Raw genomic sequence first — 15,252 nt, 5'->3', positions numbered from 1 at the left:
TTCCCAGACCTTGCTCCTTTAGAAGCTTCTACATCATTAAGTCCTAAGTTCCACAAAAAGGAAAAAATCTCTCTTCCGTTAGCTTTAGCATCTGTTTCACTAACTTCCCCTTAAGTAGACCAGGTGCACTTGAACATTTTCCTTCCATCCTACTGTATATTTTCTGTCCAACCTTCATGAATAACAGAGGCTTAATAGGACTTTCAAAGTATGTGCAATGCTGTAGAGTCAGGTACAGCAGTAACAGGCAAGAGCTCACAGCTGGGTCCCAGCCAGACTGAAACAGGGTGCAGCTTAACAGTAACAGATTTTCCATGTTGATGAGTGAGTGATAACCAATGCCTTGTTTTCTTGTAGTGAGCGGAAAGAAAGAAGTCTTGATGAGCTCCTGAAAACTGTATTCAGTGCTCTGCAGCCAGCATGGAAATTCCTAGAAGAAACTAAAGGAAGGGCATCTTGTCCCGTTACCAGTTAACATGCCCTTTTTAAGAATCAGGAAAATGTACAATCTAGCTCCCTGCTATGTGCATAGATCTGGAAGGAGTGGAGACTTCAAACCACTGGTACAAAGTTCACAAACTTGGTGATGTTTCTCAATAACAGTAAGTCCTAAATATATCCTGAAGTGATGTTGCTGATCCTGGTTTTTGTGGGGAAGGTGCATGTTTTGTTGTGACCAAAGCTGGGTGTTCCATGTGGACAAGGTCATTTCTTCTGAGGACTGGTAACTCTCCGGAGACCTTTCAATCGATTAAGCAATTCCGTAATGAAATCCTACAATGAGAATTGGTTGAAGAAGGATGTCATGTTAATTCCAGTGCTCACCAGCCCAAAGAGTTATTCCCACATTCGCCTCCATGTTGAGCAGAAACCAGAATTTTGACATATATTGAGCAAACCTGTCTTTTAGCTTAGGAAAGGAACCTTTTGATGGATGAGGAGAGTCTGAAAGCCCCTCTGCTTCCCTTCCCCTGTCTCCTTCTGGAGCAGCCATGTTTACTTTTTCCCCAGGAGCCAGCCTGCCCCTCTTCATCCCAGAAACCTGCTTTTTCCACCTTGAGACGGCCTCAGGATGCTCTTGTCCTGTTAGGTCCCACTGCTTCCTGTTGCCACCATAACCTCCTGCCCACTTCAACTGCCCTCCCAATCTAGGCCAAAGCAAGCTGTCCTGCTTGTTGAACCTGTAAAGCTCTGTGTTGTGGATTGCAAACCATCTCGGAGCTGTGCCAATTCTACAAGGAAGTGGCTGGCAGAGAAGAGTTGGAGCAAAACACAGGTAGGACTAATGATAACCTGGAGCAGGGGCTGAGGACAGGCAGAGCAGATAGGTGAGCAGTTAATGGAGATAAACTCGAACTACTTTGCTGACACAGCCAAGGACTATGAACTAAACTGGACCATCTGGTTATTCCAAGCAGAAGTCAATGTGACTAGTGCAAACTTTACCCTCTGCAAGACAAGTAACATCACCATAAAGGAGTGTGCAGCCTTTCTTCACCCAAAGACATAGCTGCATGTCCTTGTAATTACGCAAGGTCACTGGAAGTGTTGCAGCTTGTTACCATTTGTGCTGTGTGGAAGTCCAGCTTCCTCACTTGGATGGTCAGAGGTGGCCTGCCACAGCGTGCTGTGGAAGTAAATGCCAAGGATACATACCTTTTCAGTCAGTCCCTTCAGAGCAAATCAGTTTGTTTCCTCTGCATGTTTTCTGAAAATAGGCTGCTGTGATCTTTCAGAGGGGCTGCATTCAAGATCACCAGGATGAAACTACATGCTTTGGCCAATGGGGAAGCAATATCTGTAGTTAGCAAGTTCCACGCTGTCTGTTGCCCATGAATCAGTAGAGCAAACTCTGTTCAGTTATCTCTTCGGGAATGTGGGGTTCTTGCCTAAGATCTGAAGTTCAGACACTCTGAAAACTATTTTGCTATTGCCAGCCTTGTCTGCTGAACCCCTGCTAGGAGACTTATCTGTAATGATTGCTACAGCCAAGTTTAATTTCAATGATAGTTTTGCATCCACCTCATTTTCTGTATGTTCATCACTGTGCAGTTACGTAGGCTCAACAAGATGTGGAGACTGATGAATGATGTCCAAGCACAATGTTCACATGCAGTGCGTATGACCGAAGCACTGATGGGGGACCCCATTCTGCACAGGTATGCAGTGCTGTGTGGTGCATGCGCTACGCTGCAAAGTACAGGGCTCCACTTCTCTGGGCATTGCGACAGCTTGTGGGATTTCTCTAACTCCAAACCAGTACTTGTAAAGTTTTCATGGGGAAAAAAAATATATGTAAAACTGATTTATGTGGCCACTGCTCAACAACGATCCGCCCAATGCCATCTAGTTCCATCCCACGTTCTTGTCACTCATAACACGAGGGTGGTTTAAGCTAAGAATGCATTTAGTTAAGTGTGCCAAGATGGTCATGTGAGCTGTATCACTGTATGGCTTTTCTACACTGAGAACCAAACAGCAACTCGGGCTTCTCAGCTTAGGATGTCCAAAACAAGGAATCACATTTCTCTGGTTGTAAAGAGTAATTCCTTATTTGCTCCACTACTCTATCTTCAGCTTACTCATGTAGACTTACATGTATTTTTCTAACACAGAAGAATAAAGTGGCAAATACTTCCCATTGGGATTTAAACAAATCTGCAGCATCATGTTAGGCACAGTAGTATCTTGGCTGTTCAGCCAAACATAAACAAAGACACACTTTTATAGCACAGTGTAACACATTGATGTTGCTTCACTCACCTCTGTCGGGCTGGAGCACTCGTGGAGGATTTCCTAAAAACCAAGAGGAGTCATTTTAGTGTTTTATGAGGTGACCTATTCTCTCCTCCCTACAAAAGGGGAATATAATCTCAATACATTTGGCAGGCAATGACACAGGGAAGCATCATGCAACACTGCTTACACATATTCTGTACCCCACACGCCATTACTTCTCTTTGTGAAGGAAGTCACTAACTTAAAGTCACTAAGTCCCTCTATCTGACCTGTAGTTTTAATTTCTGTTCTTCGTTCGGGACCTCCAGGAGATCTTCAAGATCAATTTGTGGTTCAGGAGCTGCTGCATCTGTTTCTTCTCTTAGCTAAAAAGAAGAAAAAAAAACAACCCACAGGTAATAAACCTTCAAACTTCTAAAAACTCTAGAGGCCATCTTTGAAGAACTGAGCAGCTGAGAAGAAAGTAGTTGCAATAATAACACTGTGCTGTGAAGTTGAGGTCAGGATAGAAATCATCTCAAAATGAGGTTCTTGCAAAGAGGGCATGGATTCCAGCCTTTCTGTGGTGTCTGCTGCAGCCATGCATGCTGATGTACACGTTCTTCATCTTTTCCTACCTCAACACTTCATCCCACTGCTCAGGGATTTCTGTCCATATGGGAAGACCCTTTAAAGAATCTCCAGCTGTGATTGTCAGCTGCAGTGCAGTGTAAGCCAGCATGGGACAACCCTCGTCTGTGAGGAGTGAACACAAGCGTTCACCCAACAGAAACCCAGTGGGCTTAATCTTAAGAGAGGCACAGCTAATAAAAGGAGATTTGGGGCTTTTAGGCTAAATACATTCACATAGTTGGTATTTATAATAAGGACTTTTGCAGTAATGGAGAGGAAAAAAAATACCCTTTTGAAAGGCCTAACAATATTTTGCCAGCTTTCTCTAACAGACGCGAGAGGGATAAAATAGTCTCTAAGGTAAGAGAGACCCCAAGCTTTAGTGGTTGGAGTTGTAATCCTGTAAGGCATGGGAGTGTTAGCTGGAAACATTTGTAAATGTTCACAGACACGTTTTAGCTCCATGTGTTTCTACAAGACTGTAAGGCAAGCAGGCTGTGGTTTCCAGTGTGTTTGCAAAGTGAATCTTTGACAGCACAACGCTAGTGATATTTCAAGATAGTAACCAGCAGAATAAGGATACTGCGTTAACAGCGCAGTACGTGATTGCTGGGTAGCATTTATGGATGTGTATGTAAAACATTAAACGATAAAGGCAATACTTACAGGGAAAAAATAAACTTGTTCTGAGCAGTCTGTGATACCAAGCTGGAGAGGAAGTAGAAGGCCTTTGTTCAGCTTAGTTATGCAGCTGACTTAGGGTTAAATGTACTGTACTGTGAGCCACACAGCATTTCCTCTTAAAAGTAGTAGTTTTTATGTGACTGTTTAGACAACAGGTGTTGATCCAGCCTGGCTTTGTCTAAGAAGCTAAATAGGCGAGGAGGGTGAGACAGGGTGGGATCTGTCTGTGGCTTTCTGGTCCCAGTATTGGATGGTGTTCTGGCTTCCACGTGCAGACAATCATGTTGAAAATCAAAATCGTCTGAGTCTTAGTTTTGTTGCAAAAAGCCTCATGATGGTAAATAGCATAGCATAGCATTGAGATTATCTGGATCAGGGGGTGATGTTTGAACTAGCCTTGCTGGCATTTGAAGCTGCAACGCTGTTTATTTGACTCTGTCACACAGGTTTCTGGAAGACACTGAGGAACATTGCACTGCCAAGGGCAGCTGGAGCAAAGGAAGAAGCTGACAAGGAGGCAATGTAATGGAGTTCTATGGATCCAAGGAAGCCCACACTAGCCGGGCTAGCTAAGTAGTCTTGCCACAACTCACAGAGGAGAGCAGGAGGACCTGCTGGACACCTGAGTGATTACAAGTAATTTACTGTGGCACATGTATTTATTTGAAAAGATCCTATGTAACCCCCTGTTGTACCCTACTAACAGTCTCTGACCTGGCACAGCATCATGTTATGTAGTTCCTGGTAGTAAATCTCTTAGGTTGGTCCAAATACACAAGGAAGTTGGGAAACCTGTTGTGCTGGAGACATGCTAGCAAAGGCAATCCACAGCCAACCTGTTCCTGTAAGGGCATGGCTGGATTTGTAACTAGTGCCTGCTGGGATTTTGTAGCAGGGAAAAAAATATCCCCTTTGGGCAGCTACTCTGATGACAGTAAACAGCTCCTAATTCTCAGAAAACCAGAAGCGATAATGTAACCTGACTTGGTTTTTCTGATACTTTCGCAAGTGTACATCTGTAGACTTGGGCAAGTAAGAGTAGCACACAGGGAGCCTCATCTTGGGTCATGTTACTGGTGGTACCAAGTGCTTCTTGTCTATCAAAAAAAAAAACAACCCACCAACCCAAACCTTCTCTTTAAAACGGCAAATATTCGCCAAAGGGCAAGACGTTCTGTTACTCAAAGCAGCAGCCCATTCTCCTTGCTTACCTCTGGCAAATCTCAACAGTCAGGCTAAGGGCTCTCTGAACTGAGCCGCCAGCCCCAGGGACAGCCCTTAGAAGCCAATGCAAGCATGGCTGGCGAGTGACACTGTCACTGCTGCTGTTCTTTAGAACAGCATTCACTCCCCAGGACCACCACTCTAGCACTTCGCAGACACACTGAATTTTGCCTGGCTGACTAGGTCTACCGATAACATCTGCTCCTATGTACACTATATAACATTTCATAATGCATTATCAGCTGAGAATTTATTACTGTCACTTTATGAACTATAGAAAACAATTGGAAATTCACAAGTCTTGAAGAGATTATGAGCTTTTATCCTTTGTCACTTTTACTAAACCTGCTATAAAATTGTTTGGGAAGTCTAAGAATGTTAATTAACACAACACGAGCAGTAGTATACTCATTTTCAGAGGAGCCATGCATTTGCAACAGAATGAAGGACTTTTTTCTCCGTGTTTGTTTTCTGCTGCATATTCTTTGCATATGGCATAAATCAAAACAGAAACTATTTTTCCTTCCCAACATGGCATGAGAACCTGATACGTTCCCACAGATATCAAATAGGAAACAGTCACAGAGAAAATGACAATAATAGTAATTATAGTAATAATAATAAGTAACAACAGCATCCACAATCATAAAGATGGCCTCAGAGACTGCTCCTGAAGTTTGGCTCTTCAGCCAAGGAGCTGACACTGTTCTACATCTCTCAGGCCCAGAAAATCAGCCTGGGCAGGCAAAAGCTTCCCTGTGCCATCACAGCATAGAGCACAGAAATCACCGTTCCTGGGCTGTTCTAACATGTCCACTTCCACTGTCAATTGCCATTTGAAACTGCTGGTGCTCAGAGTGGAAGACTCAGAGCGATCATCAACTCTTTTTCTCCTTGGATCTCAAAAATGCGGTTAATGCTCCGCTGGGGTGCAACTACAGAAAATGGCAGAGAGCTTAACGGTTTATTTAGTCTGATCCCATCCAGGACATGAATAAGCTGTTTTACGTAATTTGTTAAACCCATCTATGTCTTCTGTTGAAGATATACGGGGTTGTGAGTTAAGAAAGTTGGGTTCTCTTACTGTATTAGCCATTGCCCCACAGATAAAAGAAAAACCCTTAGTCAAGCTATTTAAATGGGTTTAAGACTATGATGTACAACGTGGGAAATCCTTTCATCTTTTCCTGTACCACACTCCAAAGGAATTATCTCAAACAGGGTAAAGCACTGTCCCTTCTGAAAACTCCCAGTGTTAAATGCCATCCATCTAATCACAAAACATGAATAGAAGCAATACTACCCGGGCTAAAAATTCAGTGTACTCATCCAGTGCTGGAATTCAATTTAAATGTCACACCACCCTGAGGAAAAAATGTCGCATCAGCTCAAGTAAAGACTGGTACCATTCTGGAGCTGGACCTAGGCACTCCTGGATCTTTATTAGTGGGACAGCTCTTAGATAGGCAGGAAGAATTTAGGAGGGACTGTTTCTGGTGCAAAGGAAATCTCAGGCAAGGAAGACAGCTCTGGGGGTTTGTGAAGATGAAGGCATCAGATCTCTACATGTAAGGATGGTTTTGGTGGGTTTTTTTCTTTCTTCCCCTGCTGCCACTAGTGTGTCCAGCCTGCAGCTACAGGTACAGCATTGCCTGGAGTGTCTCACCCAAACAGCAGCTATAGCTACGCCCTTGTGACTATAAGGAACAGGGATACACTGATAGCCTTAACCCAGCTAGCTTAGGCACTGCAGCAAAGCCACTCACCACATAGAGCTCAGCAACAAGAAGCATCCTGGGCCTGTACATGTCTCCAGGTTCTGCTGCTCATGCTGAGCAATAGCCACACAACCCCCAGCAGGTGCAAGACCAGGCAATGTAAAGATAGTTGGAGTATATCGCTGCAAGCTTCTCTGCCTGCAGGCACACCAGTCAGAGTGCTGTACTAGGTGGCAATAAGATACCCGGTGAAGGCTGAAGATGAGAAGCTCTTCCCAGTCAGGCAGAACAAGCAAACTTCTGTCCCAGCACACAGGGCCACTAGTCCATTCACCTGGTGACTGAAGCGCTGACTTGCCCCAGCTACTCACCCGGCATTGGTACAGCTCCTGCAGCTGGGCGTTGATCCATTCCTCCAGGTCTAGCCAGCGCTGCAGGTCCTTGCGGTTGTACTTTATGGTTAACTTGCCCAGTTTCCTGTGTGAGGATTCCTCCCCAGGTTTCTCTGGTGTCTGGAAAGTCACCCGGGGCAGTGCGCTGGAGTTGCTGGCCATGCTCACCACCTCTTTCCCTGACAGCAGGAACTCGTCTGCCCCTGGGCTCCCTCACCCCTGTTCTCTGTCCCCTTTCACCAACGCCTCTCTGCAACTCACAGCAGTAGCTACTCACGGATGCCAAAGGCGGGCAGTGTAGGTGATCCCAGGGAGAGAAGTGGGGGGACCACACGCCAGGGCAGCAGCCAGGCTCTGCAGGCAGAGTTACAGCAGCAGATTCTTGGGTTTCACCATTGGCCGTGCTGACAGGAGCAGGGAGGCAGGCAGAGGAGTTGTTGTAATAACATCTGTTGTTAAAAGAAGCCAAGTGAACCAAGGAATTGATGAACCAAGTTAGTTAATATTTAACGCAAGTCATCTCCAAGAGGTGGGGAAGAAGGAGGTTTTAAATGACTGTTTTCCTACAGGCATAGCTTAAGTGCATGTGCAATTCCAGAGGGCTGAGCCGTACATTATGCATTGAATCCTGCTGCATTCAAGCTCCAAGGGCCTCTGTAAACTACTTTGCCTGCAGCTACAGGGTTTAGTTCCCATTGAAATGGCATATTTAGCATTTTCCAGCTGAAGCACCGGATCCAGCACAGGTAAGGAGTGGTCTGGAGTCAGGTGGCTACATCCACTCTTTTACAAGAGTGGGAATACTACGTCAGTGACACTGCAAGCCAGACTTGGGCTCAGTAGTCCAATTTTGCAGTATTCTACAATCTCAAATTTATTCCACCTTTCTCAAAAATTTCTGTAGAATTCCCGCTGGCCTGAATTTGAGATCATTTGAGGAAGGTGCTTCTGAGATAAAATATCTGTGGTCCTTTTTTTTAAAAAAAAAAACACCAGTATTTGACATGATGACACTGCTGGGGAAGGCCTGTCAAGGGGTATAGCACTATCTTCTTCCCACAGAAAAGTATTTATGGTAAACAGGTTCAGGTTCACCTGCTGAAGTATCATAAACTACTATTGTACTATATAATATCAAATATCATTGCTTGGTTTACAATTTCTTACTGGAAGACAGGTTAAAGGTCTGCAGCGTTATTCCCCTGTGCCATTTTAGAAGAACATGTGTGAGCAGCGCTGTTCGGAGGAACAGAAATCAGGCTGGCTGTGTGCCAGGTGCCTTAAGGGGTGCCAGGGCACTGGGATACCTGTGTTCACTCCAGACCCTGTATCACACCTCTTTATTCATCTGTTCCCAAAGCTCTCCAGTGATCTGTCCAGGGAGCTGCCCTATCCAATGGACAAACCAGCTGAGACTCTCCATCATGAAGCAGATCCAGCAATGCCAGTGTCATGATTTATGTGGAAAAAGCAAGTAAGTCTTTCTGCTGCTCCTGGCAGCCAAAGTACTTCCAGTTTGGAGACCAAGAGCTAGAGAAACCAAAGGAAAAGCAACCAGCCCTTCTCCCAGTGCAAGCTGCTGCCGGGCAGCATGGGGAAATCCTGCAGGGTGGCTGGTCTCCTTTGGAAGTCATTCCCACTGCCCCTGCCAAAGCCACATTCCTGTGCCCAGAGGGATGGTGGTACAGCCAGCCAGCAACATCTTGTACGTAGGGCGATGGAAAAATGGGCAGGGCCATGCCAGTCCATCTTTTCATCCTGAATATGAGCAAAAAAATAAAAGCCTTTTCTGACAGAAAACTCCACAAAATGCTGATCCTGAAACTTACTTCCACGTCAGTGAGGGATAAAGTATTAAAATATACCTGACACTGTTACCATCTTCTCTGCTTTTCAGACAGCCTAAAATTTCTATTCAGAAGACAGTTGTCAGCTATTTAAGCAGCTTTACCCATTTTTCCTTGATGCTTGGCTGTATCCTCCCTCTAATCTCGCTCCTGAACCCATCTCATTTGACCAAAATTTCCCAGAAAAATCCGTGTTGTGAGAGGCTCAGAGCGTACTCGGTGAATGCAGATTCTTCAGAGATTCTTAACTATTAGAAACCTTGCAAAACCCACTGAACATCCTATAATGTGTTTACAACTCTTGACTTTTCAAAGGTTAATATGCAGGCCCAACACAGGCAGATGTTCAAGGTAGCTCTGGACCAAAGGGCACACACTGCCCGGTGTCAGGTTCTCGTCTCCAAATAGAAGTGTTCTATTTTGGTGTTCATGGACTGACCTTTTTTAATAGGGGAGAACAACCTTGGTCTCAAGGAACTGCAGACAGGCTGACATTAAGATCTGAGAAAGAGGACCAGACTTACAAGAGAAGTTACCTGGCATCCCTGAGCCAGTCTACAAATTTGCAGCGGCTGAAGGGCTGGCAGGGAAGTTGCCTCCGTCGTCCATTCCCTGTGCTGACCCTGGTGTGCTTTGTTGAGCAGTTCGATCCAACTCGACATGAAAGATGGGGTTTGCCCTGTTAATATTCTGCCAGAATAGTTGAATTTATGAAGCACGGGATCCACAGGTCACAGGACAGGTGTGAGGAAGAGGGAAAGGGGAATATAAGGTGCCCTAATGGCTCTTCAAACAGCTTGAGCTGCTGTTGATTTGTAACCTCATTGATCATGAGCAATGCACTGAGATACCAGATCAGAAAAGGTCCATGAGCAGGCTCACCCCACCACCCGTACACTTGTTGACAAAGTACTAAGCAGACCCTGGTGCCCTAGTGCTGCTCTGTCAGCGTCACCCTACAGTGGCATAAAGCATTCAGAGGGTGATGTCTGAGGCCACCTCAGGAAAGCTGTAAACCAAAGTGAGCCAGATTGCAGGATGTTCATCATACTGCTTTGGCTTATATGAGCTTAGTCATGAATTGTTTGTAATGAGAAGGTGGCAATATAGAAATAAATGTTTACAGATAAAGTAGACCTCCCCCAGTAATAAACTATTTTGATCTATCATTGAAGCAAGAGGAAGAAGTGTGCCAGATCGCTCTGTGAGGGTGTGGTACATGTTCCTGCAGGGACAGGACTAGGTGCTTCGTACAGGGTAAGCTGTATCGATCCTTTGAACAAGGCAGCACCTCCCGCGGGTGCCCCAGCCACCTGCCGTGCTGTAGGTGCCAGCTGCCACCAAGCAGGAAGCAGCTGCGTGACTTTGCACAGTGCTGCACCCCGTCCTGTCCTTTCCTTGGATCCACGTAGCCAAAGGGACAGAAGGACATTCACCATTTTGTTTGGACACACACAGTGAGGGGCATCTCAGGGATCACGGGCATAGCGGGGAGAGGTGATCTGATTTTCAGACTCGTTATCTCTCCTTACAGCCTTGGGCATACAACCTGGACCAAAACCATCTCATCAGACAACATGTTTTTTCACAAGAGCTGCGCACACGTAAGCTCCAATGGTTCTCCTGCAGCAGTTGCTGGTGATCACATCCTCTGCAAATCTGCTTATCATTTATGTAGGGAATAAAGGGGGGTTAAATGTGGCCAACACGTTTGAGCATTACACTAGAACACTGTGTCTCAGTTTCCATGTGTGTGACCAGGGGTTGCTGCTTCTCCAGGCCTGCCCCAAGGGTGAGGTTTTGCCTCTAAAAGGGGGGCGGGGGGGGGCTTTGATATTGTGGAAATGGGCTTTTGTGACTGCCTGTGGCCCCAGAGAGGGCCAAAAACCAAGCTGAGCATCTGTGTCACAGTGTCAAGCAGTTGTGATGCTGATCCAGGCAGCAGAGCAACCAAGTGCATGAGGCAGATCTGGTTACGCTCCTCTGTCCTTGGAGCTAATAATCTCCGTCCCACGCCTGTGACCCAGGCTGGTGCTTCCCTTTCTCTCTGAGCTGATGACTGCCATGCATGCTCAATAATTCAGCAGGGCTCCAGCTCATCTTTCCAGAGAACCAGGTCGGCCCCTTTCCCTGGAGTCCCAGCCTAGAGAGGAAGAATGTTTCCCTTCAAGACAGACAGAAGCCACTCTCCACCTGTTTTAGAAAATAATCACTTTCCCTAGGGTTGCAAACATGATAGTTAACACAAATTAAAACAGGGAAGACACCAGATGTGACTGTATCAATATTACATTGATGCTGCGAGGTAAAGAGGTTCTGCACCCTCCTGTGAGCAGGAGCAGTCACAGAAAAAAAAAGTTGTGGAGATCAGATGTAGCCAGGGCTGGAGATTTAAAAAAATCTAGAGCCCCATGTGAGCAACCCCAGTATACCCAGCATCTTGACGTCATCCACTTCCATCATTCCCCAGTGTCTCCACAGGAGTGTGGAAGCCAGAAAGGCTGCATTGTTGCCCCAGAGCTCTAGCAAGGAGAGGGGGAGCAATCAGCTCTCACCTTCGACTCCTGGAGACTGAAGGAAGCAGCCAGGGGTTTCCAGCTCACAGTTCCCAGCTCTCACTTGAGCAGTGCTGCTACCTTCCCACCAGCACGCGGAGGCGAGCCTGTACACTCTTCAGTCAGGCGATTGGTGATCAGCCTTGCTCCTCTCCCCCAGCAGTCTCACCTTTCATAAGGCAATGAAAGGGCAGTGAGAAGGAGGAATGCTGAGATAGAGGAAAACATTTCTCAACTTAGTATTTGACTTTTGACTAATCAACCCAAAATTGCACTATTTGGCACCACCTCAGAAAATAGAAAGGTCTCAGCGATAAAGATAAGAGGCCACATGAGCTAGCCTGCCTGCCTGCCTGCCTCCTGCCTCTGCTCCTGGCAGCCCAGCGAGGCATAAAGGCTCGTGGCTCAGCAGCAGCTGCGAAGGGTAGATGTGAAATAGTTCTACTTACTGCTTTGGCATACCGGAGGAGTAGCGCACCCTGGACTCTATCCTTATTTAGGCAATTAATTCTGCTGATCTGCATCCATCCACTGACACCCTGTAGGCAGTGACATGAGTAAGCATCTGCACTGAGGAGGAAGACCCTCCCCACCTGCCCCTTGAATGCTTGGGTGAAGCTGGCAACGTGAATTAGATGCCATATGGATTATTTGGGGATCTTCGAAAACCTGTCCAGGTTGTTTTCTTGCCCTCCCTCCTGTGTTGCTTTGCTGTTTCCCTACAGAAAGAGGCCTGCGGCACTGAAAGCATTATCGGTGTTTCCATGTGGCACGGAGGTTTCAGCAGTAGTTGAATGGTAGGGCTGGAGACGGGAGAGGCGCTGGCTGAATAGACAAAGGGGATCTTCCTGGTTTTCCAGCCTGCTTTTAACGTTTCAGGCTTGCAGAGGACACCTGTATAGTTCTTGCACCAAGGAGTTTATTGTGACCCCAACTCTCGGAATGGTGCAGTTACACTGGCAGGGACTCTGCTGCTCACACCTGCAGGGAAATTGCCATCTACGAACACTGGGGAGAGCAGCCTTCCACGGGAGGCACTGGCAGCTGGCCTGAAAGTGTTGGAAGTCAGAAGGTTCCCAGGGATGCAGTCACTGTAGGAAGTGATGGAGCAGGAGAGACCTTGGGGAATCCCACAGCTGATCCTGTTCCGCTCACGGGTGCTGTGAAGAACAGCTCAGGTTGCGTGTAGGGACTTCAATGGAAAATACTGAGTTTATTCTAGTTCCTGCAAACTGAAGTTTCTTTGCTTCACATGTCCATACCTACCTCCCTGTAAAAGCCTAGCGCAGACAAGACAAAAATGCAGATACTTTCTCAGTGTAATTAGTCTCAACACTATTCTCCCTTCTTCCTTTCCCAGTGTTCCTGCCCTTAAGGGTTTACCTTGACCAGCAACATTAAAATAAAAGCCAGTGCCATGCAGGGCTGTAGACGACAACTTCCCCAAAGAAAAAATATACCCTGATTACAACTCCCTTCCCCAAAGCTACCCTGAGCACAATGGGAACGGCTCTCAGGAGGACTCAGCAGCCTGTCATCCTTTCCCTTGCTTCGCTGCACAGGACCAGTGGTTAGTCATGGCCCGATGAGGTCCCTCCCTGCCTCCTTCCTCTGCCACATCTTTGTGCCGTCACTTGCATCCTGGTCTCACCCCTAAACCACACCAGGAGGTTTAACCTGAGGCAAATACAACAAAACAAGCAAGCAAGCAAACCTGTCTCCCAAGCGTTAATTATACACGGAGCGGTCCCCAGGTGAAGCACAGCAGAATGGAGCTGCCTGCAGCAGCTGGTGGCACAAGCTGCTGTCAGGAAGTCATTGCGGAGGGTGATGCCATGGAGCTGGGCTGCACAGCGGGGCAAAGGGGACCTGGACCAAGTCTTCCTCATTTTTCTGCCTGTCGGGGTCACTTCCTTCTGGAAGGTGGGCATCCACCTGCCCGATTGGATAGCAATCACAGGAAGGCAGCTGACGCAGTCTCTGGCACCAAGTTTCTTACTACAAGCCATGCGTGTCTAAAAGATCTTACAATCTTAGTCAAATATTAAACTATGCTGGGGTTTAGCCCCCAAGTCACCTCCTGAATAGTTATTGCTAGACAGAAGGCAGACACTTCTCAAAGACAGACAAATATTAACGATGACTCAGTGTTTCAGGACCCCTTAAAAACACTCCCAAGTCATAAAATCACACACCCTACTTTCCCTTCATGCTGACATGAATAACGCACGGCTCAGCTGAAGTCATGGGAAATGATTCGTTTGGCAGCAGATGAGGGCTGCGATGGGATTTCTAGGTTAGGAGGGCAGAGAGTAAGTTACTGAGCTGGAAGGAACGCTGCTGCAACACAGAGGTTCCTAGTAGAAGTCCTTGATCTTGGGACTAATCTCAATTAAAATTTTAATTACTAAACCTCTCCAGAAGAAACTAAGCCTATTTAGAAACTGTGCTACTGGCATGGAGGTGGGATGCAGCCCCTCCTATGCTGAAGGACCAAAAACGTGATTTTTAAAGGTCAAATAAACAAGACAGACCCATCTGCTAAGCAGAAAAAAAACCACAACGGGTCAAATTTAAGAATACAGAGAATATAAAAAGTAATATCACATACTGAGGAAATTGTCACCAAAAAAATTTAGCTGGGGGCTGAGCAGGTGAAAAAGGCAGAGGGAATGAGACTAAGATCCATAAAACATGTACTGTTCATAAGGTGGCTCTGCAGTGAGACTACGAATGATGCTAATATGATCCCAACATGTATTCAGCAACGTATTTCCCACAGAGAGAGAGAATAAATACTCGGTAATGGTGATCCATTCTTTAGGCTGTGGCATAGAATTCTGCAGCACGTATTTAATAATAAAATCCCTGAAACCACAAAATGTGCAGAAAAAGCCACTAGGATAACAGAGGGGAAATGGAGACTGTACCACAGAAGAAATGATTGAAAGGTCATCGCTTGCTTGTGCTAGCAAACTGAAGAAGGATGTGATTTCACTGAAATACATACGGCTGAAGAAGGCAAAAGGAGAGAAGACTTTGAAGTGAAAGGACAATACTGAGCAGGAAAACAATATAAAGTGACTAAATACATTTAGGGTGAGCAGCAGCAAACCTTGCAGCAGGACTTTAGCTCAGCCTTCTGCTGAGAGTAAAAGGTAGCAAAGCCCCCTAGTCTAAAGGCTAGGCTGGATGAGCGTATGAAGGGGCTCGTCCCTTCACAAACATTAAAAAAATAAATAAATAAAAGGGAGGGGCTAGAGATGCCAATCAAGGAGCCCTCCCAGCTCTGTGTCTGTAGGAGTTGTGGTACCTGGCGCAAGCAGGATAGACTTCATGTCCTTCAGGTTTGCAGGAAGCCCTTGACAGAGATTTTGTAACACCACCACGGCTGAGACAGATGGGGTTGTTGCCAGTTAGACAAAAATACCAACCCAGACCGTGCAGGGGCAGTTCTGCTAGTGCAGGTACCCAAGCGTGG

The 15,252-nt window shown here is 46.3% G+C and overlaps 1 protein-coding gene across 1 annotated transcript; it reads right to left on the bottom strand.

Annotated features, from left to right (window-relative positions):
• Positions 1–570: 570 nt before the first annotated feature.
• On the bottom strand, positions 571–7,930 carry PPP1R14D (protein phosphatase 1 regulatory inhibitor subunit 14D). Its single transcript, XM_056346883.1, has 4 exons — positions 7,349–7,930; positions 3,009–3,104; positions 2,764–2,796; positions 571–774 (listed from the first exon to the last, which is right to left on the bottom strand). The coding sequence occupies exons 1-4, from the start codon at positions 7,529–7,531 to the stop codon at positions 706–708; spliced, it is 381 nt and encodes a 126-aa protein (XP_056202858.1). The 5' UTR covers positions 7,532–7,930; the 3' UTR covers positions 571–705.
• Positions 7,931–15,252: the final 7,322 nt, after the last annotated feature.

The sequence above is a fragment of the Falco biarmicus genome, chromosome 7 (genome assembly GCF_023638135.1).
Source record: "Falco biarmicus isolate bFalBia1 chromosome 7, bFalBia1.pri, whole genome shotgun sequence".
Classification (NCBI taxonomy): Eukaryota; Metazoa; Chordata; class Aves; order Falconiformes; family Falconidae; genus Falco; species Falco biarmicus.
Note: the sequence above shows the minus strand (reverse complement) of the source record. Positions and strands in the feature narration are given on the sequence as shown.